The 23,515-nt window shown below is 33.5% G+C and overlaps 1 protein-coding gene across 1 annotated transcript in view; it reads right to left on the bottom strand.

Annotated features, from left to right (window-relative positions):
• Positions 1-12,538: 12,538 nt before the first annotated feature.
• The window catches only part of FSIP2 (fibrous sheath interacting protein 2), a 74,434-nt gene continuing 63,457 nt past the window's right edge, over positions 12,539-23,515 (bottom strand). Inside the window, exons 16-19 of the mRNA XM_054562722.1 lie at positions 23,067-23,456; positions 19,803-19,903; positions 15,589-15,635; positions 12,539-12,666 (exon numbers count right to left, since the gene is read on the bottom strand). Coding sequence (XP_054418697.1) covers positions 12,539-12,666; positions 15,589-15,635; positions 19,803-19,903; positions 23,067-23,456 — 666 coding nt within the window. The remainder of the gene's footprint in view (positions 12,667-15,588; positions 15,636-19,802; positions 19,904-23,066; positions 23,457-23,515) is intronic.

Raw genomic sequence — 23,515 nt, 5'->3', positions numbered from 1 at the left:
ATGTGGGCTTATTTATGGCAGTCCTCACAAACTAGTAAATACATGAGGTAAGTGAAGAACGCCTTGATTGTTACTTTTGGTTTGGCTAATTGTCCTGATTTACCACCTTGGCACCTGGCAGCTCAACAGCTTTTCCCTGAATTGTATAAATGATGCCTTTTGAAGAAGAGTTTTGTTTTATGAAGTCCCAAATTATAATTTCTTTCTTTTATGTTTCATGTTGTGTTAAGCTTATCTAAAAAATCTTTGCAAGATCACACACTTTTTTTTCAAGGAATTTTCCGGTTCTGGTTGAACATTTAGGTATATGTTTTATTTTGAGTTAATTTTTATGTGCGGCATATGAAAAATGAGAATGCTCAGTATTTATGCATACAGATTAAATTTAATTGCTTTGGAATCTGTCAAAAACAAATTGACACTGTGTATATGGACCTCTTTCTGGATGCTCTATTTTTTTACATTGGTCTACATATATGTTTATCTTCTCACTAATACTGTTGTCAGTGAAAACCAGGCTTTTCCACGGGATCACAAGGAAAGCATTCCAAGGATCCATGCATGGAAAATTATGGTGTGGCATGATGGTTTATTCATGTGGAAGGCTCTCCTGTGTCTCCAATGTCCTGTCTCTGTCTCTCCCATCTTGGAAAAAGTCCCACCCTGTCCTTAGAAAGGCCAAAACAAAAGCCAGTGCCAAGAGTTTCTGCTTCACGTTAAAGCTTAGTCTTTTGGAGCTCATCCTATCTGCCGCAAGCTCTGTTAGTTTTAGACACACATAATCAAGTGCTCCTGGAGGAGAGAGAATGTACAAATGCACAAGCTTGTTCCTTACCAGGTTGGGGAGGGAGGGGTGGGAGGTAGGGGGAAGAGAGTGAGAGGGAGGGAGGGAAAGAGAGAGAGAGGGAGAGCGAGAGAGAGAGAGAGAGAGAGAGAGAGAGAGAGAGAGAGAATGCTTTGTTTCCCTTGGCTTATATTAGCTTGTGTTTGGGATGAACCAGGTACTTTTACAAAAAATCCAATCAATTTTTCAAGCTTTTGTAGCCTTTTTGTTGGTTCCACCTCCCCTCTTTCCCTAGGCAAGATTGACAGGCCTCTAAGGTCAGGCACCACCCCCTGTGCCCCCCAAAATTCGGTACCAGAGTGGAAGAAGGGAGGAGTGTTAATCCCCTTGGCAGGGCAATGCTATGATCCACTGGGGTGTGAAGCTAAACAATACCAACTATTTTCGTTTTGTAGCTTTATTTTTAAATTTTGGTAGAATAAACCTTCTAACATTTTCTTTTTATTCAAAATCTTTTTTAGAATGAGTTTGTCAATTTGCATAATTGGAGCTGCATTAATGCCTAGTTCAAATTGGGGTGAAATGTTGTTCTCAATAAAATATTGAGGATTATAGTCCATCAATATTGATTATCTCTCCATTTAGTTACATCTTCTTTATTGTAGAGATATTGTACATCTTTTGCTAGATTTTTTCCTAGACATTTTACTTTTTGGGTATAGTAATAGAAATTAAATATTTTATAATTGTTGCCACTGGTTATTAAAAATATGACTGATCTGATATTATTATTTTGACCTTTTTTCCTTGAACTTTGCCATATTCCTTCATAAATTTTATTAATTTCTTTGTAGATTCCAGGGAATTTTTTTTTTATTTAAACAACTGTACTTTCTGTAAAAGATTTACTCCTTACCTTTCTGTCTTCTTGTCTTTTACTTATTTTTTGCCTTATTGCAAAGGCAGGGACAATGTTAAATGGGAGTAGTGAAAGTGGGAATCATTATCCTTTTCCTGATTACACAGGGAAATCATTCAGGTTTCCTTTATTAAAGAAGATATAGGCTGTAGATGTTTCTTAGATTCACTATATCAGATTAAGAAAGGTCTCTACTATTTTTAACAGCTTTATTGAAGTATAAATGATATACAAAGAACTGCAGATATTTAATGCGTATAATTCTGAGTTTGGACATATGCAATTACCCATGAAACCATCACTACAATCAAGTTAATACCCATGTTTAGCATCTCCCAGAGTTTCCCTGTGTTCCTTTTTTATTTTTCATTTTGTGGTAAGAACACCTAGTATAAGATCTACTGTTTTAACAAATTTTAGTGCACCATACTATATTGTCAAATATAAGTACTATGTTGTACAGCAGATTCTCTAGAACTTGTTCAACCACAATAGTTAAAACTTTATATCTACCTAATAACAATTCTCGATTTTTCCTGCTTTAATGAAATTGACTCCTTTAGATTCCTCATTAAAGGAAACCGTACAATATTTGTCCTTTTGTGATTGGTTTAACATCACTTAGCTTAATGCTCTCCAGGTTCATCTTTGTTGCAAATGGCAGGATTTCTTCCATATAAAAGCCAAATAATATTCTATTGTATGCATATACCACATTTTCTTTATGATTTCATTTGTACAGGGACATATAGGTTTTTTCTGTATCTTGGCTATTCTGAATGATGCTTCAATGAACACAAGAGTGCAGATAACTCTTCAAGATCCTAATTTCAATTCTTTTAGATATATAATCAGAAATGGAATTGTTTAATCACCATTTTACATTCCCATCAACAGTGTTCACGAGTTCCAATTTTTCACTTCTACCAACACTATTTTTTTAAAAAAATAATAGCCATCTTATTAAATGTGAGATGATATCTCATTGCAGTTTTGAACATTTCATATACCTGTTGGCCATTTGAATGATATCTTTGGAGAAATGCCTGTTCAGGTCCTTTGCTCATTTTTTAATTGGCTTCTTTATTGTTGGTTTTTTGTTTTTTTTTTAACTTTTCAGTTGTAGGACTTTCTTATGTATTTTTAATAACCCTTTATCAGATTTTTGGTTTGTAGATAATTTCCCCCATTCTCTAGGTTGCCTTTTCATTTCATTGATTGTTTCCTTTGTTGTGTAGAAGCTTTTAGCTTTTGTAGTCCCATGTGTTTATTTTTGGCATTTGTTGCCTATGCTTGTGTTAAAGGAAATTAGTGTAAAGGTCAATGTTCAGAAGATTCTCTTCTGTTTCCTTCTAAGAGTTGTACAGTTTTAGGTCTTATATTTAAGTCTTTCATCCATTTTGAGTTTTGTGTTATTGGGCTGAAATGTTCCTTTCTTATTATGTCTTTGTCGAGTGAGGGTATCAGGATAATTTTGGTCTCTTAAAAAGAGGTAGGATGTGCTTTCTCCTCTTCTGTTTTTTGGAAGAGTCTGAGAAGGATAAGTATTAATTTCTCTGTAAGTCTTTGGTAAAATTGACCAGTGAAGCCAAGTAGTCTTGGACTTTTCTTTCTTGTAAGATGTTTGATTACTGATTCAATCTTCTGACTAGTAATTTTTCTGTGCAGATTATATATTTTTCATGATTTAGTTTTTGTAGATTAGATGTTTCTAGGAATTTACATATTTCTTCTAAGTTGTCCAATTTATTAGGGTAAAGTTGTTCATAGTAATCTCATGATCATTTGCGTTATGTCAGTGGTAATGTCTTTTCTTTCATTTCTACTTTTTATTTGAGTTCTCTCTGTTTTTGTTGGTATGTTTAACTAAAAGTTTGTCTATATTGTTTATCTTTTCAAAAAATAGCTTTTAGTTTCATCTTTTCTATTGCCTTTTTGGTTTGTATTTCATTTATTTCTGCTCCGATCTTTATTTTCTTCTATGAGTTTGGGCTTAGTTTGTTCAATTTTCTAGTTTATTGAGGTATAAATTTAGGATGTCTTGAAAGAGTCTCTTGAAATATTATTTTTTAATATAGGAGTTCATCATTATAAACTTTCAAAATTACATTTGATGAATCCCATAATTTTTGTTATGTTGTGATTTAATTTTGATTTGTAGCAAGATATTTTCTGATTTTCCTTTTGCTTTGTTTTTTGAGTCATTAGGTTTTTTATGAGTACGTTGTTTAATTTCCACATATTTATGAATTTTTAAATTTTTGACCTTTACTGGAATTGTTTACTTGTTTTTTCCTCTACATTAAAATATTCTACTCTTGATATAGATGTTTTAGGCAGTCACCAATATAATGATTAATTAAGTAATTGTCATGAATCTAAAAGTTCTTCATGTATAATGATGAAATATCAAATTAAATAACAATTTTGACCCACATTATTAATATTAATTTTTACTTTATTCTCCAATGCTTAATGATAGTTTATCAGTATTTTCAAAATATTGGGAAATATTAAAAAATGTTTATCTTAAAACTCTTAACTACTGCACCACAAAAGAGAACTCATTAAATTATATCTAGCATAAGCAGAATCTGTTCCCCTTTGAAAAGATAAATATATTAATTATGTACCCGGTATAGCATACTCTAATAATTTAGGGTAGTGGCTCTCAAAATGTGGTCTCAGTAACTTTTTAAATTCTTAAAAATTATTGACAGCCTTAATGTGTGTAAGTTCTCTCTACATTTATGATATTATCCAGTTAAATGGAGAATTTTTAGAATATTTACTTATTAATTCATTTAAATATATGCTATGTGTAATACATGACAAAAAATAAATAATACAAATGTATTTATAAAATGTTTTATACATTTAAAGAACTATAAAAATAATATTATTATACAAAGCAAAAACATAGCAGGAAGAGTGGTATTGTTATATCATTTTGAAAATCTCTGTGTTTGGTCTAACAACAAGAGCTTTTTCACTCTCTTGTAATATCATTCACCATGTGATCTGGAACACTTATGAAGTATAAAAAAGACAAACATATTTTTAAGAAAAGTTTTGCAAACCGATGTCATTCTAATAAATTCAATTTAAAAAATTAAAAAAGCAAACATTAAAAAAAGGAAAATAGTTTTGACCTTACTGATCATTTCATGCAATGTAGAAAATCAAGAGGCAGCCTTTTGAAGCTACCTACTAGTTTGCTATGGTCATTTATTATACCATTTGACAGCTATGGAAAAATTCTTCTCACTGAGGACAATTTTGTCCAATTTTGTCCTCAGTGTCAGACCTTTGGGGATATATAAATCCTGATCAGTGTTGCCTGTTGAGCATTTAGCATCTCAAACAAATTGACAAGAATGTCAGTATATTCAGAATAGAGAATTTATCTACAAATTATATGCATAATAATGGGGTTTTTATGTATACAAATGCATTTCTAGCTATTGTATAAAAAGATATAGGATGAAATATTGATGAGAACATACACGTTCATTGGAAATGACTTTGTAATCAACTCCTTTCTCTGCTATTTCTCTACTATAAGCTCTTTTCTTAGTTCTAGCATTATTTCCCAAACTTGGTATATTAATATTATGATGACTTATTTTGATTGTTTTTGTGTACTTTATCCTCTTCACAGTCTAGCAAACACAAAGACCGCAACAGCCTGTTACTTATCCTTCTGAAATTAGAGGTCTTATCTCAAATGAGGCAATAATGCTTTCTACATCTTGCATAGGTGCAAATTATAAGGTGATATACAAATAAATGTTATAAATATTTCAATAAAAGTAAATGCAATATTATTCCTTTGTTTTATGTAAACTCAAGACATATACATGGATCCATGAAGAGATGATGCCTAGATCACTAATATCCAAATAGTAGTGTGAGAATATGATAGCTGGTTGAGAGTTGATACATAGCTTTTGGGTAGGTGTGTGGTTTCTCCAGTTACCAAGGTCCAAAACTCAGATTAACCATAGGTCCTTATAGGTTAAGTGGTTGCTAGAAAATACAATTAGTTCTGAAGACACTTTAGGAAATTTTAATTTTGTTATAGTAGTGTTACTTCTGATAGTTGATAAGTAAGGGGAGAGTGTGCGTGTGTGTGTGTGTGTGTAAATTGATGAATTACCTGACAGTGTCCTGTTGAAACATGCTCTATTTTCACAACCCCTAATGGTTCTCGAAACATAATTACCTTTGGAAATGTATATAGTTTTTATTTTTTGCATAAATTGTATGAATTTAGTACATTTCTTCTTATTTATCATTAAAGAACACTGTGGCCTCTGCTTACAATAGAAAGTGGACATTAATTGCTTTGTGGTAGCATCAATGAACTGCATTCTGTCACTCAGCTGATACCAGTGACCAAGTGAAATGAGATAGTTTCTTGGTAGTGAATTCAAAAGCTCTGGAATGTTTTCCTCAGGAATGTTAGTATGCCCTTGTCAGTATAATATTGCTGATATAGTGACAACTTAATTTCCCAGTAAGTATTCACTTTAGCCATACCAGCTGCTAGGCTCTACCACTGTCTACTGCTTTGATATTAAATAGAGATAGTCATTTTTGTAAAGAAGTAAGTTGCTTTATTTATTACTGATGGTGCTTGTGTCAGTTATTGAAACACTTTGTCACAGCTGGACAATGCAGCTGCTTTCTTTTCCCCTATGTTACAATAAAAAATAAAAGAAATACACTGGAGAGTAAAATAGTTTATTTAGTGTTTAAAATAGGCTTTCAACTAGTTAGAAATATATAATTTTTGGAAAATGAATATGTAATTTAAAACAAAACATATTGATGATGATCAATTATTTTAATTGTGTTGTAGTATTATTTTAAAACTTATTTCTCAGTTAAAATAAGTGAAATGCCCACAATTCAAACTTTAAAGAAAAGTGAAGTTATTGAAATTTGGAATCATTTGTGTAATCATCTACAAAGGATGATCAGATGTAAAATATTTTATAAATATATTTAATTATATCAGAGCCTGGCATGTTAGCAAGGGGAAACTTGAAAACACAAAATGTAATTGTTCCTGAACAACATGATGAACTGGTTTAGAACATCAAAAAATGATTTATCTAAATCGCACTTCTGAAGTCAATACAAAACAAAACTCATATACTTTAGGTTGTTTTCTAAAGTCAAATATATTTAGACTTAGTGGTTCAAACCCAGAGGGAATTCATGTGCACAACTGGGAATGTATATAAAACCCTCTTGATTATGACTGAAGGATAAAACCCTAGTGTATAAAATACTTGTACTGGAAAAATCCATAAAATATCTTAATATATTAGCTGACCAGAACCTGGTAGAAAGTTTCCAACTGAAATTACCTAATAGAATGCTAATGAAATTAATTTTTAAAAAACAGAGTAAAAAGAAAACAGTGATTTCCCTTTCTATTCATGACAAAATAATCAACTGGATTAACTCTCTCTCTTTATGCAAAAACAAAATCTAAAGGAAAAAAGAAATGTATGAAATAATTGTTTTTAGACATTGGGCAAAATGCAGTATAAACCCATAATAATTTAGGAAAAACAAACAGGGCAAGTCCTGCAAATTTTCCCATATTATTACCTTGGAACACTTTTCTCACTGCAGGGCAAGAAGGGATTCTGAGAGCCCAGTCAGGGTAGGTGAGATTTTCACATTCTCATGTTTTAATGGAGTATATACCATCTCTCTGCACAAGCCTCAATGGCAGGGTGAGTATTTCTGGCCTGCAAAGATATACTAAGGCATTGTTTTAAATTGCAGGGTTTAGTATATTTGATCTGAATGAAAACTGTCCATGAATTATACATCTTCATTCATTAACTTTAGAAAAAAATGACAAAATGGTAAATTCAACTAAAGTCTATTAACATGTTTCACAGCTGAGTAACTATTATTTAAAATAAATTGCTGTAAATCAAGCTTTAAACTGAGCAATCTGTGACCATGGATCAGTCTATTAACTTTTCTAAGTCTCAATTTTCTCATCTGTAAGATGCAATTGATAAACAGAATTGGTAGTTGGTAATAATTGAAAGTGATAAGAACAATTATTCAGCATCATGTACATGTCTCAATAATTCTTCAAAACATCTCTATGAAATAAGAATTCTTAGTATCCCATTTTACAAGGTAAAATAGCTGGTAGATGACAGAGAATGAATATGCACCCAGTTGTAATTGTTTCCCAACTCTGTTATTATTCACCAGATTATAATGCTTAGGTATAAATTAACCAAAAACCATATACTTGGACATGCACTTCATAATAGAAGGAAAACACAGTAGTAGATGGTTAATGTAAATAATGAAAAAGGAAGATTGATGCTGTTATACGAAATATTTACAACACCAAATTCTAAAAACATAAAGCTACAGTCTGATCTCTTGGGCCAAGCTATTTTGGCAATCTAGTAAACTTTAGTTATAATGATGCCTCTTTGAACATTAGGAACAAGTTCTGGTTTTAGTGGAGCTGATTTAGACAACTGGATTAATTTAAACTCATATTGAAAGTAAACCATGTTTTAATTTTCTATTTAGAAATTATAAAATTAGAATAATTTTAGAAATAAGTTATTCTAATTATTCTAATTCTAAGGATGTTCATCCTTATACAAAGTACTTTCATTTATTTGTTTTATCTGATTCTTGCTATAATTTGTACAAATAATCCACTAAAGTATATAATTCTATGAATTCTGAGCAGTAATATACCTGTAGAGTCATTCCCACAATTAAGAAAAAGACTGCATTCAACAAGACAAAAAAGATTCCTTATGCAAATTTGTAGCCCATCCCTTTGTGTGCCCCCAGTTCTGCAGACAATCTGATTTGCCCCTTGTCACTAATATGTTTCATTTTCTGAAATTTTATATAAGTGGAATCATGTAAGATACACTTTTTGTGTGTCTATTTCATTTTGCAGAGGAATATTATCTTTAGATTTCACCCATGTTGTCGCATGTATCAGCAGTTCACTTTTTATTGTAGTTGTATACCATGTGTAAATACACTATCATTTTTAAATCTACTTACCTGTTGAGCATCTTATCATACAATTACTGACCAACCAAGAATTTTTTTTGTGAAGTGTCTGTTTAAATATTTTGTCTACTTTCAAAGAAATCTTTCCTTACACTAGATGGCAAAGAATTTATCTGATATTTTCTTCCAGAAATTTTATAGGTTTAGCCTTTGTGTTTAGATCTATGATCCATTTAGAGCAAATTTTTGTGTATTATGAGAGGTGATAGTTGATGTTTATTAGTTTTTGCTATGTGGATATGAATAGGGAATAAATTTAAGTATAAGTTTGTGAAAGCCAATTCATATTTTTTTTTCTATTGCCCCAACACGTCAGCTGGCTTCATTTAACATGTTACTATTCTTAAATGATGGTGGTGGCAAATTTATCTTCAATAAAGTTCTCTTTTTTCTCATGTTCTTTTATGCCCTTTATCCTTGAGTCATAATACAGTGTCTGGTCCCCAAATACAAGAAAATATTCTCCCAAAAACTCGTTTGGCCCTGTGTTTGGATTCCTTTCCTTCATTTTTGTTCTTTGTGTTTACAGAACTATGTGGTGGGGGTAGAAGGTGGTTTTTCTGCTTTATGTAGTCTTCTGTTGATTCCATCTAATGTTTCTTCCTTTGTTATAGTATTATTCATTTCTGTCAGATTCTTTTTTGTTGTTGCTGATTTTTTTTTATTGCATTTATTGGGATGATACTGGCTGAAATAAAATTATATATGTTTCAGGTATACAGTTCTATAATACATCATCTGTACATTGTATTTGTGTGTCTGATTATTTTTTAATGTTTTCTATATCCTCTTTTTGTTTCCTGTCTCTTAGTTGAAGTTCTCACAGAGGTCATTTATTCTTCCCCTAAGTTCATTAAGCATCCTTATAAACATTCTTTCAAACTCTATATTTTGTTTATTGTTTGCCTCCATTTTGATTAGTTATTTTTCTAGTGTTTTATTCTGTTCTTTCATTAGGGACATCTTTCTTTGTCTCCTCATTTTGGTTGCCTCCCTGTATTGGTTTCTATTTATTAGGTGGGTCTGCTATGCCTTTAATCTAAGCTTTGCGGCCTTGTGTAGTAGGTGTCCTGTGGGCCGTAGTGGCACCGCCTCCCTATTCACCTTAGCTGGGTGCTCCCGGTGGGTCCCTTGTGTGGATTGAGTGTACTCTCCTATTGCAGTGGAACCTTGATTACTGTTGGCATGTCAGAGGGTGGTATTGCCCCTCAGGCTGACTGGCTGTGAGGACCAACAGATGAGCTATTGTGTGGGTGCTGACCTGCTGTGGAAACTGACTCTACTGAGTGATATTCACTTTATTGAGGCTCTGGTGCCCGCCAAGTTTACGATGTGGGTGTGTCATTTGTGTAGCCAGTAGGGTGGTGCTCTGGTGTGGTCTGGGGCAGGCCACCAGGTGTGTTGGTTCTGGAACCGCTTGGGAGGGGCTCTGGTGTAGGCCAACTCTTGCCCATGTCTGTCTTGGGGCCCCCTTGTAGGAGCTACAAAGTGATCTGCATGTAGTAGCTGCTTGTGCTGGACTGGGAGGTGTCTGGGAATGATTACACTGTGAACCCAGTCTGGCTGCCACTGGTAACTGGCCTGAGGCTGCTTAGTAAGAGTCACAGGACACAGTGAAGCCAGCTGCTGCTTGTTTGGAGTTTGCAGACTGTTGAGAGTTTTAGGAAAGTCTGCAGCATGGGCCCAGGCCAGCTGCTTGCGTTGATTAGCTTCTGAAAGATCTGAGGCTGGCATATGGATTGGGTGTGGCAGGGTATCCCAGAATCAATGGGGGCGTGGTGGTGAAATTGAGAATGATGTTAGCCAAATTTGGTGCCTACATGTGCCTGCTGTGTGGAGGAGGGATCAGATCAACAAAGAAACAATGCTTCCTACTGAGGCTTTAGTCCCAGGGAGAGCTGCCCCACTAGCGCTTCCCCTGAAGCCAGACAATTCATTTTTCCTCCATATTGTTCTGGCATGTTCATGGTATTTACTAAGTTGCTGTCCGTTCTCTGGAACTTAGGTCAAGTGTTTGTGAGTGAGCCTGTGCCTGAGCCTTCTAAGAGGATGCCTGAGTCTCCTGCAGCCCTCCATCTCACTAGGTGCAAGTCCCATTGATTTTACAGCCAGATATTGTGGGGACTCTTGTTCTCAGGACTGGGGCTGGAACCCTTCATCCCTCAGAAGAACCTCTGCAGCAGAGATATCCCTCCTGATCCTTAACTGCCACAAGTGGGTATGGGACCAACCTGTTTTGCATCTCTACCCCTCCTACAAGTCTTGATATGGCTTCTTCTTTATGTCCTTAGTTATAGGAGTTCTGTTCACCTAGTCTTCAGGTGATTCTCAGGGTGAGTGTTCTATAATTGAGTTGTAATTTTGACGTTTTCGTGAGAGGAGGTGAGCACAGTGTTTACCTATTCCACCTTGACCAAAATCCTACTGAAAATAGCTTTAAACTGGACTGCCAGTCTTTTCTCATCAACTGTCATTTTTGAAAATGTCTTTGTCTATAGGTTAGATTATTTTGTATGATCTTTGAGATTAAATGTTATGAGATTATTATGAATTGACTAAATTCCTAATTGGATAACTTTATTATCATTAGAATGCAAATATTCTACTTATATAATCACATCTTTTTCTCTGGAGCTCCCAGTCATACCCACACTGACTAATTTTATTAGAGGAAATCCAATTTGGTAAAATGAAATTTTCTCCAATGCTTCTGCTTTTAGCACAGGCTACTGTCAAGAAAATTTTGGGTAAAAAAGAAGATACCACACTTCTTAAAATTTATAACTCAGCATTAGGGCTGATAAGTGATGATGACTGACACTCTGCTGTTTGGTCCACCTTTTTGAATCTTTTAAACAAGGCCCTTAGATTCCAGGGGCAAACATGCTGAAGTTGGATCAATATCACAAAGTATCAAGTTAACTGATCTTGAAAAATTTCTTTTGTCACTGTATTAGACACCCACTTTGTTAAATTTTCTTCTTTACTTTTTTTTTTTTACAAATAGAGACTTGATATCCATTTTCATGTTAAAATACTTACATAAAGGTTTTAATAAATTTACTAACCAATGATTTATTTAGAGATGTTATTTTATCTACAAAGGTATTATGTCTGAAAAGGTTTTTTTTTGTTTTGTTTTGTTTTGTTACGGGGTCAGTTTATACATTTCTAGTATTTTATATGCAGTAATTAGTTACTTCTATATGGTGCTTTATCCATATTTAGATCTTTTTTGCTTGGGAGATAGATATATTATAAAATGATGAAATTTTATCTTCAGGTGGGAACAACTGATTTCTTATATCTGGTATAAATACTTTTATTTGAACATACACCCTTAACAGTGAACCAATTGGTTTTATAGCTGTGTCATAGAATCCATCTTGAGTTTTATCTGAATTTGCTAACTGTTTTGGTAAAAATACCTCTAAAAATATAACAGAAAAAATTCAAGTTCATTTTCTGGTGGTAACTGAGGACTGACTGGAGTACTAGATACACTTTTTGTCTCTTTATCCTCATGGCACACAGGTAAGGCTAGCACTAAACATCTTCTCAAACCAAAAGGCTTATCAAAAAGATTTACCAAAACTTTTTCTTACACAGGCCTCTATTTTACTTTCTTTTGCCCTTAATTTTTTGCTCAATATTATGTAAATCATCTATAGGACACTATGTTATGCTTTAAAAATTGTTTTATTTTTCTAAGGGAAGTAAGCAATGTTATATCAAGTATAAAAGCTTCAGTGTTTGTCCTGGTGAGGTGGTGATGAGGATTTGGGGTTTGTTCGAGAAAACACCTTTGACAGAGCTGAAGATACCTTTGCCAGCATTTTAGATCCATGTTTGGAAATACTGGCCTTGGGAGTTTCTGTGGATGAAGCAAAAAAGTAATATGGATATTTATTAGGTTTTTTAATACTACAGTCATATTACAGCATTGGTTATTTTTTATTTTAGAATTTAGAAAATGACACATAAAATACTTATGGTTTTAAAATCATTTACAAAGATTCTTTGTTTTCCTGTGAAGGAAATGGGAAGAATGGTATCTCCATTCTTGAGCACTGAATATTGGTGAGGTCAAACAACTTGCCTAAGGTCACACAAGTGAAAAGTGGCCAAGGCGGGGACAGGGTCCAGCCTTCCGATTCTCTTTACATCATTATACCTGTGGCACTCTGAGGCTTCTTCAGTCAGGTGTGCAAAAATTGCCTTCCATTTCCTAGTGGGAAACTCTCTGAAGAAGTCTGATGAGCTAAACTCACATGGAGAGCTGGCTTTTAATTCTATACAGTTCAGGTGTCTATTTCAGAGTGGTCAAGTGAAAGCAGACGTGCATGTTTTAAGATATTTCAAACAGATAACTGAGCATAGACTGGAGTAGAGATATCTAAAGCACTCCTTCTTATCATTTCTGCATAATAGAGTAATCTATTATGAGTCTTAATATGGTAATAATATGAGTCTTGGATCACAAACCACCAATTGAATGGAAACCCCTGAGAGTGGGGCAGATACTGATATTCAAAAATGAATGCCCACATAATTCTAATGTGAGAAAATTAGAGTTGAGAATCCCTAATTTAAAAGCGGGGAGCCGATACTACCATATGTCTCAGATGAGTAAATACACTTAAGTTCTGCTGAGAACCTCTGTCTTTCCATTTGATTTGAGCACATTTGCCATTACTTCATGGAAATTTTTATAACCAAAGCTTTAAAATTTTTGTCTGACAATTTTAAAATCTCAGCTACATTGGAGATGGACATTGTTTGTCCTCTATCTTAAAAGTTGTAGACATTTTCTTGGTTGTTTGAAGAGTTGCTGAAAAATTCTTGATAGTTGAGGTGTTCAGATATTCAGATTTAAACTATTTAGATTTCATTGTATATTTTATATAAAACTAAAAATGTATATTTTCAACCCTCACCTCTCCATTGAACTCCAGACTCAAATATCCTATTGCTTCCGTGATACCTCAACCTAAATATTCTAACTGTACCTCAGTCTTAACATAACCAAAGCAGATTTTTGTGTCCCTCCCCTTAGTCACTCCCATAGTCTCTCCTATTTCACTAAATGCCTCCTCCTACTATATGCCTGTTTTAGCCTCTAGAAAATACAGCTGCGATATTCATGGAGCTTACATTCTAGGAGGAGATGGTAAAAAACAAGTTGACGGTCAGATAATAACAAATGTCAGAGAGAAAAATAAGCAAAGAAGTGGAGTAGGTAGTGTCACGCTGGGAATGAGGTTATGATTTCAAAAAGCTTAGTCAAAGAAGACCTAAGTAGGTGACATTTGAGTAAAGATCTGAAGGTGAGGACGGAACAATGCATAGAGGGAAGACATAGAAGGAAGAGAAGTGCATGAGGATCAGCAAGAGCGAGGGCCCCTGAGGCCTGGGATGTATAAGGAGCAGCAAGGTGGTCAGCGAGGCTGGAACAGAGTGAGTCAGAGAGAGGAACAGAGGAGGTGCTTAGAGAGGTGAGAGGGGATTAGGGTAATGTCCAGACAATGTAGGATTTTGCAAGTCATCAGTTTCTTTGGTTTTTATCCCAGATAAGCTGGCAAGCACTTATTATCTCAAACTAATGTTCTTACCCTTTGATGCCCTGCCCCAAGTTACAATGTAAATTCTGTGACAGCAAGGACTTTGTCAGGTTTGTTCACCCATGGGATGTAACACTGAGATGATCAGTAACTTTTCAATTGAATGAATAAATAAATTATTGAATTGGACAGCTGTAATACCACTAAAGAATTAAGCATGATGATGACAAAAAAAGTAGGAAGAAACAAAACAAACTGAATTTATGAGTCTAGACTGGACTCTGTCTCTGACTCAAAGCAACCTTGAACAAGTCCCTTGCTCACCCTCAACTCGAGTCTCCTCATGCAAACAATTAAGGATATTGTATTAAGTAGTTTCTGTCTGACTCTAACAGCCTATGATTCCATAATACAGGTATAATACCAGTGATTACTGTGACACCTTCTGGTTATGGTGTGTTCAGAGAATTCCAGCACACTGACTCCTGCCGTACTATGAGCCATCTTAATGAAAATGCTTTCCACCTTGACTTTCCGTGAGAGAACATATTTCTTGAGTGGGCTGAATGTTTGAAATACCCAGGGTAAACCTGCGGTTTGAGTTTCAAGGCTACTTAACAGTAAACAGCACTCTATTGTGTTGCACATGCTATCACTGTTAGAACCACACTGATCCTCTAAGGATTCAACAAATAGAACACCAAAAAGTCCTCACAAGTTATCTAAGGAGTAGAGACTAAGAGATTTTTTTAAAAAGGGAAGTCCATACTAGCCAGATTGTAATGCCAGCAAATAAATTTAGCTCTGAAAGCCCCTTGATCTCCATTTTTAAGTATATTTTGGTAGGGCTAAGCACAAAGGAAAAATCAACTTTCAAAAAATTGTTAAATCCTAGTATCATAGATTCTAGCTCTGATGGTAACTATGGTACGATAGACCCTATTTGGTGGATATTTCTCACAGGAGCATGGTAAATGTAAATTCATATCATACCATATTCTTGATCAAAATCATTAATAAAATCTTAGTAACAATTTAGACAAGGCAAACTATTTGGCTTATTTAAACACCTGAGTGGTGTAGGACTAGATCATATTTCTTAAAGTAGTTAACACTCACAGGAATTAACAACACAGTATAAACTTTAGATGTGATAACTAAAAAAAATATTAAAGCAGTAAACAATGTGCTCTTTTGAATACTTTCTACTTTAAGTTAAATAAAATAAATCTAACCTTCTAATATTTTAGCATGTGCATCAGGAGTACAATCTTCGGTCTCACTAAAACAAAAGAAAGAGAGCATTTAATTTTCTGTGTATTTAATGAATAAAGGAATTACTGGTTAAACAAAAGAACAATCTGCCAATCAATCTTCATATAGAAATAAACTTAGAATACTATATTACTGAATTTCCCAATTAATAAATATGACTCTTAAATTGACTTTTTTCCACTTTCAAAAATTTGGTTAAATATACATAGCATAAAATTTAACATTTTAACCTATTTTAAGTGTACAGGTCTATGCTTGAGTACATTCACATTGCTGTGCAATCATCACCATTATCCAAGTTCAGAATTTTTTCATTTTCCTTAACTGATACTCTGTACCCATTAATTACTAACACCCCATAGTCCTCTGTCTCCATCCTCTGAAACCACTATTTACTTTCTGATTTGACTACTCTAAGTATCTCATGTAAATGGAATCATGTAGTTTGTCCTTTTGTGACTGACTTATTTCACTTAGGTATAATGTCTTCAAGGTTCATACACATTGAAGCATGTCTCAGAGTTTCCTTCCTTTTTAAGGCTGAATAATATGCTATTGAATGTGTATAACACAATGTATTTATCCATTCATTCACCATGGAGTGGCTCCCATGATTTCTATTATGTATAATTTTGCTGTGTACAAATTTCTGTTTGAGTCTCTGTTTCAATTCTTTTGGGTGTTTACCCAAAAGTGGAATTGCTGGGTCATGTGGTAACTATACATTTTATTTTTTTGGAGAAACTGTCATACTCTTTTCCACAGTGACTGCACCATTTTAAATTCCCAACCACAATGTGTGAGGGTTTCAATTTTTTTCATATTCTTGATGACACATTATTTTCTGATTTTTTAAAAATAACTAGTTTAATCAATGTGAACAGCATCTCAGTATGGTTTTGATTTGCATTTTCCTAATGATTAGTGATGGTGAGCATCTTTTCATGTGCTTATTTCCCATTTGTATATCTTCTCTGGAGAAATAGCTATCAAGTCCTTTGTCCATTTTTAATCAGGTTACATTTGTTGTTGGTGGTGATGAGTTATAGGAGTACTTTATATATTCTGGATATATTAAGTATATGATGTGCAAATACTTTCTCCCATTGTATGGGTTGAATTTTCACTCTATCCTTTGACGCACAAAATATTTTAGTTTTGGTAAAGTCCAATTTATTTAATATTTTCTGTTGCTTGTACTTTTAGTGTCACAGCTAAAAAATGATCACTAGTTCCAGTTGTGTATGGTTATATAGTTTTCCCAACACTATTTGTTAAGAAGACTGTACTTTCCCCATTGAATGGTTTTGGCATGCTTAGAAAAAATTCACATGACCAAGGAAGAATGATTTGTTTTCAGACTCTATTCTATTCCACTAAAGAGAAACCTAGTTGTAGGTTTTCTATATATAGCTTTTATTATTTTGAGGTAATTTCCTTTTATTCCTAGTGTGTTCAGTGTTATTATCTTGAATAGTTTTAAATTTTGTCTAATAGTTTCGATGCATTAATTTAGAAGAGAATGTGTGTGTTTCCTTCACCCTGTTAATGCATTGTATTGTATTGATTGATTTTTATATGTTGAACTTCCCTTGTGTTCTTGGGATAAATCACAGTTATGGTATGTAATCTATTTAATGTGCTGTTGAATTTTGTTTGCTAGAATTTTGTTAAAAGGTATTTGCATCAATATTCATCAGAGATATTTGTAGTTTTCTTTTCTTGTAGTGTCTTTGTCTACCTTTGGTATCAAAGTAGTACTGGCCTTATGGTTTGAAGCTATCCCCTCCTCTCCAATATTTTGGAAAATTTTTTAGGAGCATTGGTGTTAATTCTTCCATAAATGTTTTCTAGAATCTGCCAGTGAAAACATCTGGTTCCGAGCTTTTCTCCTTAGTAGGTTTGTGATTCCTGGCTTAATCTCCTTACTTAGTCTAGGTTTGTTCAGATTTTCAATTTCTCAGTGATTCAGTCTTGGTGGGTTTTGTGTCTCTATGAATTTATCTGTTTCCTCTAGGTTATCCAATTGTTGTCATATAATTGTTCATAGTACTCTCTTATAATCCTTTCTATTTATATAAAATTAGTTGCAATGTCCCTTTAGATATTTCAGTAGTCTCTCTTTTTCCTTAGACAATCTAGAAAAAAGTGTCAATTTTGTTCATCTTTTTAAAGAACCAACTCTTGATTTCACTGATTTTTCCCTGTTGCTTTTCTAGTCTTTATTTTATTTGTGCTCTAATCTTTATTATTTCCTTCTGCTAGTTTTTGAGCTTCGTTTTTCTTTTTCTAGTTATTTAAGGTGTAAAGTAGGTTATTGTTACGGTTTTTTAATGAAAAAATTACAGCCATAAATTTCACTCAGCACTACTTTGACTGCATCTCATACATTTTAGTACTATATTGTTTTAATTTTCATTTGTCTTGAATATTTTCTACTCTCCCTGTGATTTCTTGTTTGACCCATTGGTTGTTTAAGAAAGCATTGCTTAATTTCCATGTATTTGTGAATTTTTCAGTTTTCCTTTTGCTTTTGAATTCTAATTTATTCCATTGTAATTAGGAAAGACTTTGCATGATTTATAGGCATATGTCTTTCTGGACCTATTTTTGTGTTTTTTCTTTCTCATTTTTCCTGATCTACTTTTAAGTGTTTTATTTTCCAGGGGTCTTTATCATGTTTCTTCACAGGACCTTAGATGTTCTATTGTATTTCTCTGCCTACAGTCACCCTCTTGCTCTCAGGCGCTTATGCACCTGCAGTTCTCTATGATTTTCATGCATTGTGGCACCCATCAGCCACCTTCTGTGGTTTCTAGGCCTAGATCCAAACTAAGCCACTGCTCCCAATTAGATCTTCTCCTCAGGCAAGAAGGAAAACATTCCCTCAGAAAGTCCACAAGACAGGCCAGAATATTGCTGATCAGTTAAAATCTAGTTTTTCCATTCTCAGGGAAGAAACTGGGAATTGGGCTAACTCTTCCTAACTGTGCCACATCATGTTACAGAGGGGGCTGAGAAAGGGCAAGTAAAAATCAGTGGAATTTCCTACATTTTGAATGTGGCTTTTCCTTGATTGAGCATTCACTTGATTGCTGCTAATATTTGAGTGGTTTCCAGAGTTCCTATGAAGTTGTTTTATCAGTCTGATTTATTTTTTGTTTCCTTGACCAAACAAGGGCCTTCAGTTCTCTGCTCTTCCATCTTGCTCTAGACTGACATTTATTTGGTATTTTCTGTGTCTTTGTCTTCATGATTGAAATAAACAATAGGGAGATGCTTGCATTACTAATCACATATGTTTACATAACCATTTTGCAGGAATAAAAGGCAATAATGGTCCAGGAATAAATGTCCCCAAAATAGTGTCAGTGTCAAAAAGAAATAATTCCTTTATGTTGTGTGGAAAAAATATATAACCAGGTATATTTTTCTTCTTATACCCATTGTTTTCCCACAACAGAAAATGTTACCCCTTCCAGCTTAGGCATAGTCTTATAAACTTAAGAACAATTTTAGATAAGTTTTAGCTTTTCTAGATAGAGTTATTAATCCGTTGTTAAGTCTAGAGTGTATTTTGCTCTCTGTCCTCCAAAAACGCCACACCATCCATACTCTGCTCCTGCAGTCATCCTAATTTGGGTTGTCTTCTCCTCAAATAAATGCTCTCCAACCTTACAGTCCCACATCAAAGTCCATTGCTTTCTAGAATTTATTTTGGTATGCTCCAACTTACATGGCTCCTTCTCTCTTTTGGATTCTTCTTACAAGTAGTTAGTTATAAGACTAGAACATTTAATTACTAAAGAGATTTGTGCGGGAAGCCTTTGGGCAGGTGATACAAATATGACTGTGACCCAGTACTTATCTCCCAGATTAAAATGAACAAACAAACAAACAAACACACAAAATGTACTAGCAAGTTCTTGACCCAAGACACTGCTAGACTAGACAGAATGTATAGACTGGGGAAATAAAAATGGGATATCAAATAGAGAGGTGAGGCCTTAGGAAGTATCTATGGTGGGGAGAGATGGGAGGTAAGAATAAGGGATGAGGGGAAGTCTAGGACTAAATACTTGCCCAATCATCATTCTACCAGGGAAGCCATTCTTTCTATAGGCATTGCTTTCATCTCAGATTTCTACTTTTGTATTGCTTTAATTTCATGTACCTGGCAGATGAAGTCAAATCTTCTTGGTTGTATGAAGATGAACTCATAATTCTGTGTATGAAGTAACGTGTTGGTTCAGTAATAGTATATATTTCTTCTTCCTGAAAAAATGAAAACCAGATATTACTGCCCACTAAACTACAACATCAGAAAAGATTTTTATAGATTATTTAAAAGATAGATGAATGTTACAGTTCTAATTAAAATATCTTTTTCTAATATAATTCTCTAGAATTGGCCCAATGAAGATGACCGATTATTATAATATTGGAGTTTGATAGATTTTAAAGACAAACCTAACACAATGTTGAAGAATATAGTTTACCATTCCTCCACTTTACTAATATTTTAATCATATCTTACTGAGTTCAAAAATAAAAGGAACAGATATAACTCTGGGCAATTCAGAAGCTTGTTAGGTCAGTCATCATAACCAGAGTTCTGATCTGTTTGTTGGGAAATCATGTGCAATTTCATGGCCATATTTTTTATGAGAATGTCTTTATTTTGATGTTTGTTAGAATCTAAAAACAGGCTACTATTACTAGGATTTATATTCATACAGTCTATTATGACTTTTGCTAATGTTACATACTAAGACAATTTTAAAAAAATGATATGTTTCAGGTATACAACATTATAATTCAACATTTGTATACACTAAAAAGTGATCACCCATATAAGTCTAGTTACTATCCATTTTGATACAATTGACCACCTTCCACCCTGTCACTAATCTCCCTACTTTCTTACCTTCTCATCACCACTGATCTGTTCTCTGAATCATACGGGTTTTTTTAATGTTTTGTTTGTTTTTCTGGTTTTTTTTCCCTAATATTTTCACATATGAGTGAAATCATGTGGTACTTTTCTTTCTCTTTCTGACTTAGTTCATTAAACATTACACCTTTAAGGCCCATCCATTTTGCCAAAAATGGCAAGATTTCATTATTTTTTTTTTTGGCTGATCAGTATTCCATTGAATATTTAACCACAACTGCTTTATCTGTTCATTCATTGGTGGACACTTAGGTAGCATGATAGTTTTATGGCATTGTGGCCAGAAAAGAAGCTGGATAGTTTCAATCTTCTTGAATTTATTGAGGCTTGTTTTGTGGCCTAACATATAATCTATCCTGAAAAATATTTTAAGTGCACTTGAGAAGAATGTGTATTTTGCTGCTTTTGGATTGAATGGTCTATGTGTGTGCATCTATAGGGTGGGGCAAAAATAGGCTTCCAGTAGTGACTACATGAAATAGAGTGCCTTCTTACATCTTTATTTATTAATTATTTATTATTTTTATATGAAGAACTTTAAGCCTACTTTTGACCCATCCTGTGTATATTCATCTGGTCAAATGTGTTATTCAAAGCTGATGTTCCCTTGTTGATTTTCTGTCTCAATAATCTATCCATTAATGTAAGTGGGGTGTTAAAAAGTCCCCTGTTATTATTGTACTGCTGTCAATTTCTCTCCTTAGAGCCATTAATATTTTGGTACTCTTTTACTGAGTTCATGTATATTTATAAGTGCTACAGTCTCTTGCATGGTTGCCCCTTTTAACATTATGTAGTGCTGTTCTTTGTCTTTTATTACAGTCTTTGTTTTAGTGTCTGCTTTGTCTGATAGGATTTTAGATATAGAACTTTTGTTTTCATTTGCATAGAATTTTTTTCTGTTCTTTTACATTCAGTCTCTGTGTGTCCTTACTCCTGTAGTGAATCCCTTTTAAGTAACATATAGATAAGTCTTGTTTTTTTAATCCATTCAACCACTTTTTTTTTCAATTGGTAGATTTAGTCCATTTACATTTATAGTAGTTATTGATAAGTGTGTATTTATTGCTATTTACTCATTTTCTGGTGCTTTTGTATTTACTCTGTTTCTTCTCTCTTTGTCTCTCTTCCCTTGTGGTGTGATCACTTTGTTTAGTGTTATGTTTAGAATCCTTTCTTATTTTCTTTTGTGGGTTTACTCTAATTTTTTTTATTTGTGATTACATACATAAAACATCATAAATATATAGCGATCTAGTTTAAGCTGTTATCAACTTAAATTTAAACACATTCCAAAGCTTTATATTTTTATGCCTCCCTTTTATTTTTTTGATGACACATTTTACTTTTTTTTACTTTATGCTTCCCTAAACTAATTATTTTAATTTTGGTTAATTTTACTTTTGTTTTTTGATTATTATTCATGCTTTATAGATGATTGTTATAATATTTTTACTATGTGTTTAACTATACCACTGAGATTTTTTTTTTTACTTCTATATGTTTTCTTGTTATTAATTAGTGCATTTTCTTTTCAGCTTAGAGAGGTCCTTTCACTTTTTTTTTTTTTTTTTGTAAGACTGGCTTAGAGTGTTTAAAGTAGAGTGTTTAAAGATGATGAACGTTAGCTTTTGCTTATCTGGAAATCTCTTAATCGCTCCTTCAATTATGAATTGATAACCTTACCAGGTAGAAAATTCTTGGTTGGAAATTTTTCTTTCTAGCACTTGAAATATGTCATGGCCCTCTTTTTTGGTCTCTGCTAAAAATCTGTATATATTCATCTGGTCACAGACTGAATGTAAAATTCCTTATGAAATTTCCCTTGTATGTAATGAGTTATTTTTCTCTTGCTGCTTTTAATATTCTCTCTTTATTTTTATTTTTTACCATTTTAATTATAATGTATCTTGATGTGGCTCTCTTTGGGTTCATTTTATTTGGAATTCTCTGAGATTCCCAGACCAGGATGTCTATTTTCTTTCTAAGATTAGGGAAGTTTTTAGCCATTATTTCTTCAAATAATTTTCAACTCAGACCTATAAGTTCTGAATTTGTGTGGATCTTTTTATTTCCCTCTTACTTTGGCCCACTTTCTGGTCACATCCTACCTGCATAAGTCTTCTGTTTGCAGAATTTTCAATGGGTATTTACTAAGTAAAATACAAAAGGATTGGAATCTATTAAGTAATAAATATAAAAATTAGCTTTTATTTTTCTTACTTGGTTTCCATTTTTCTGTTTTCCTTGGGCTTCTAACTAATTTTGGTCTCTTTTCATTATCTGCTTTCCCTCAATTGAGATTTATTGCTTCATCTGCTCATTATTTCTCTTAGCCTGTAAATGTTCCCAGGCTTAGGAAAAGACTAGAACCATTTCACTCTTTTTTCCTGCCTAACTAAAGTACATTTTTGAACAGAATTTCTGAAGATCTTTACTCTTTCCATTTCTATCTGGTCATGGACAGTCATGTGTCTCACTCACCTTATGCTGTGGCTTTTTCTCCCCAGAGGAGTCTGTCACAGCCTTGGCTGTTGAATGGGTGGACACATCAAGCTCAGCAACAGATCTTTTCACTTCTTTCTCCTTATATTGTATTTTATGATCTGAGGTGGCTTCAATGCTTTCAATGTTTGTTTTTGTGGTTCCTTTTACTTGATTTTCAAGTTGTTCTCCTTTAATAACCTCTCTCAAAACAACTTCATATTCATCAGATGTTAGGTCTTCTTCTTTTATGTTACTTTCTAAATCTTCTTCAATATCATGAGCTACTAATCGGATGAGAAGATCTTTTTTGTTCTTAACATCTTTTAAAAGTTCCACCTTGCTGATATCAGGCTTCCTTATATTCTGAAATGAATTTCTGCAAACAATCTGAAATTGAAATTACAGTAACAAATCCCTCAATCACTTTTCCTATGGTTCTATTGTAA

This window comes from Pteronotus mesoamericanus, unplaced genomic scaffold (assembly GCF_021234165.1).
Source record: "Pteronotus mesoamericanus isolate MK-2021 breed Mesoamerican mustached bat unplaced genomic scaffold, CSHL_Meso_final scaffold_651, whole genome shotgun sequence".
Classification (NCBI taxonomy): domain Eukaryota; kingdom Metazoa; phylum Chordata; class Mammalia; order Chiroptera; family Mormoopidae; genus Pteronotus; species Pteronotus mesoamericanus.
Note: the sequence above shows the minus strand (reverse complement) of the source record. Positions and strands in the feature narration are given on the sequence as shown.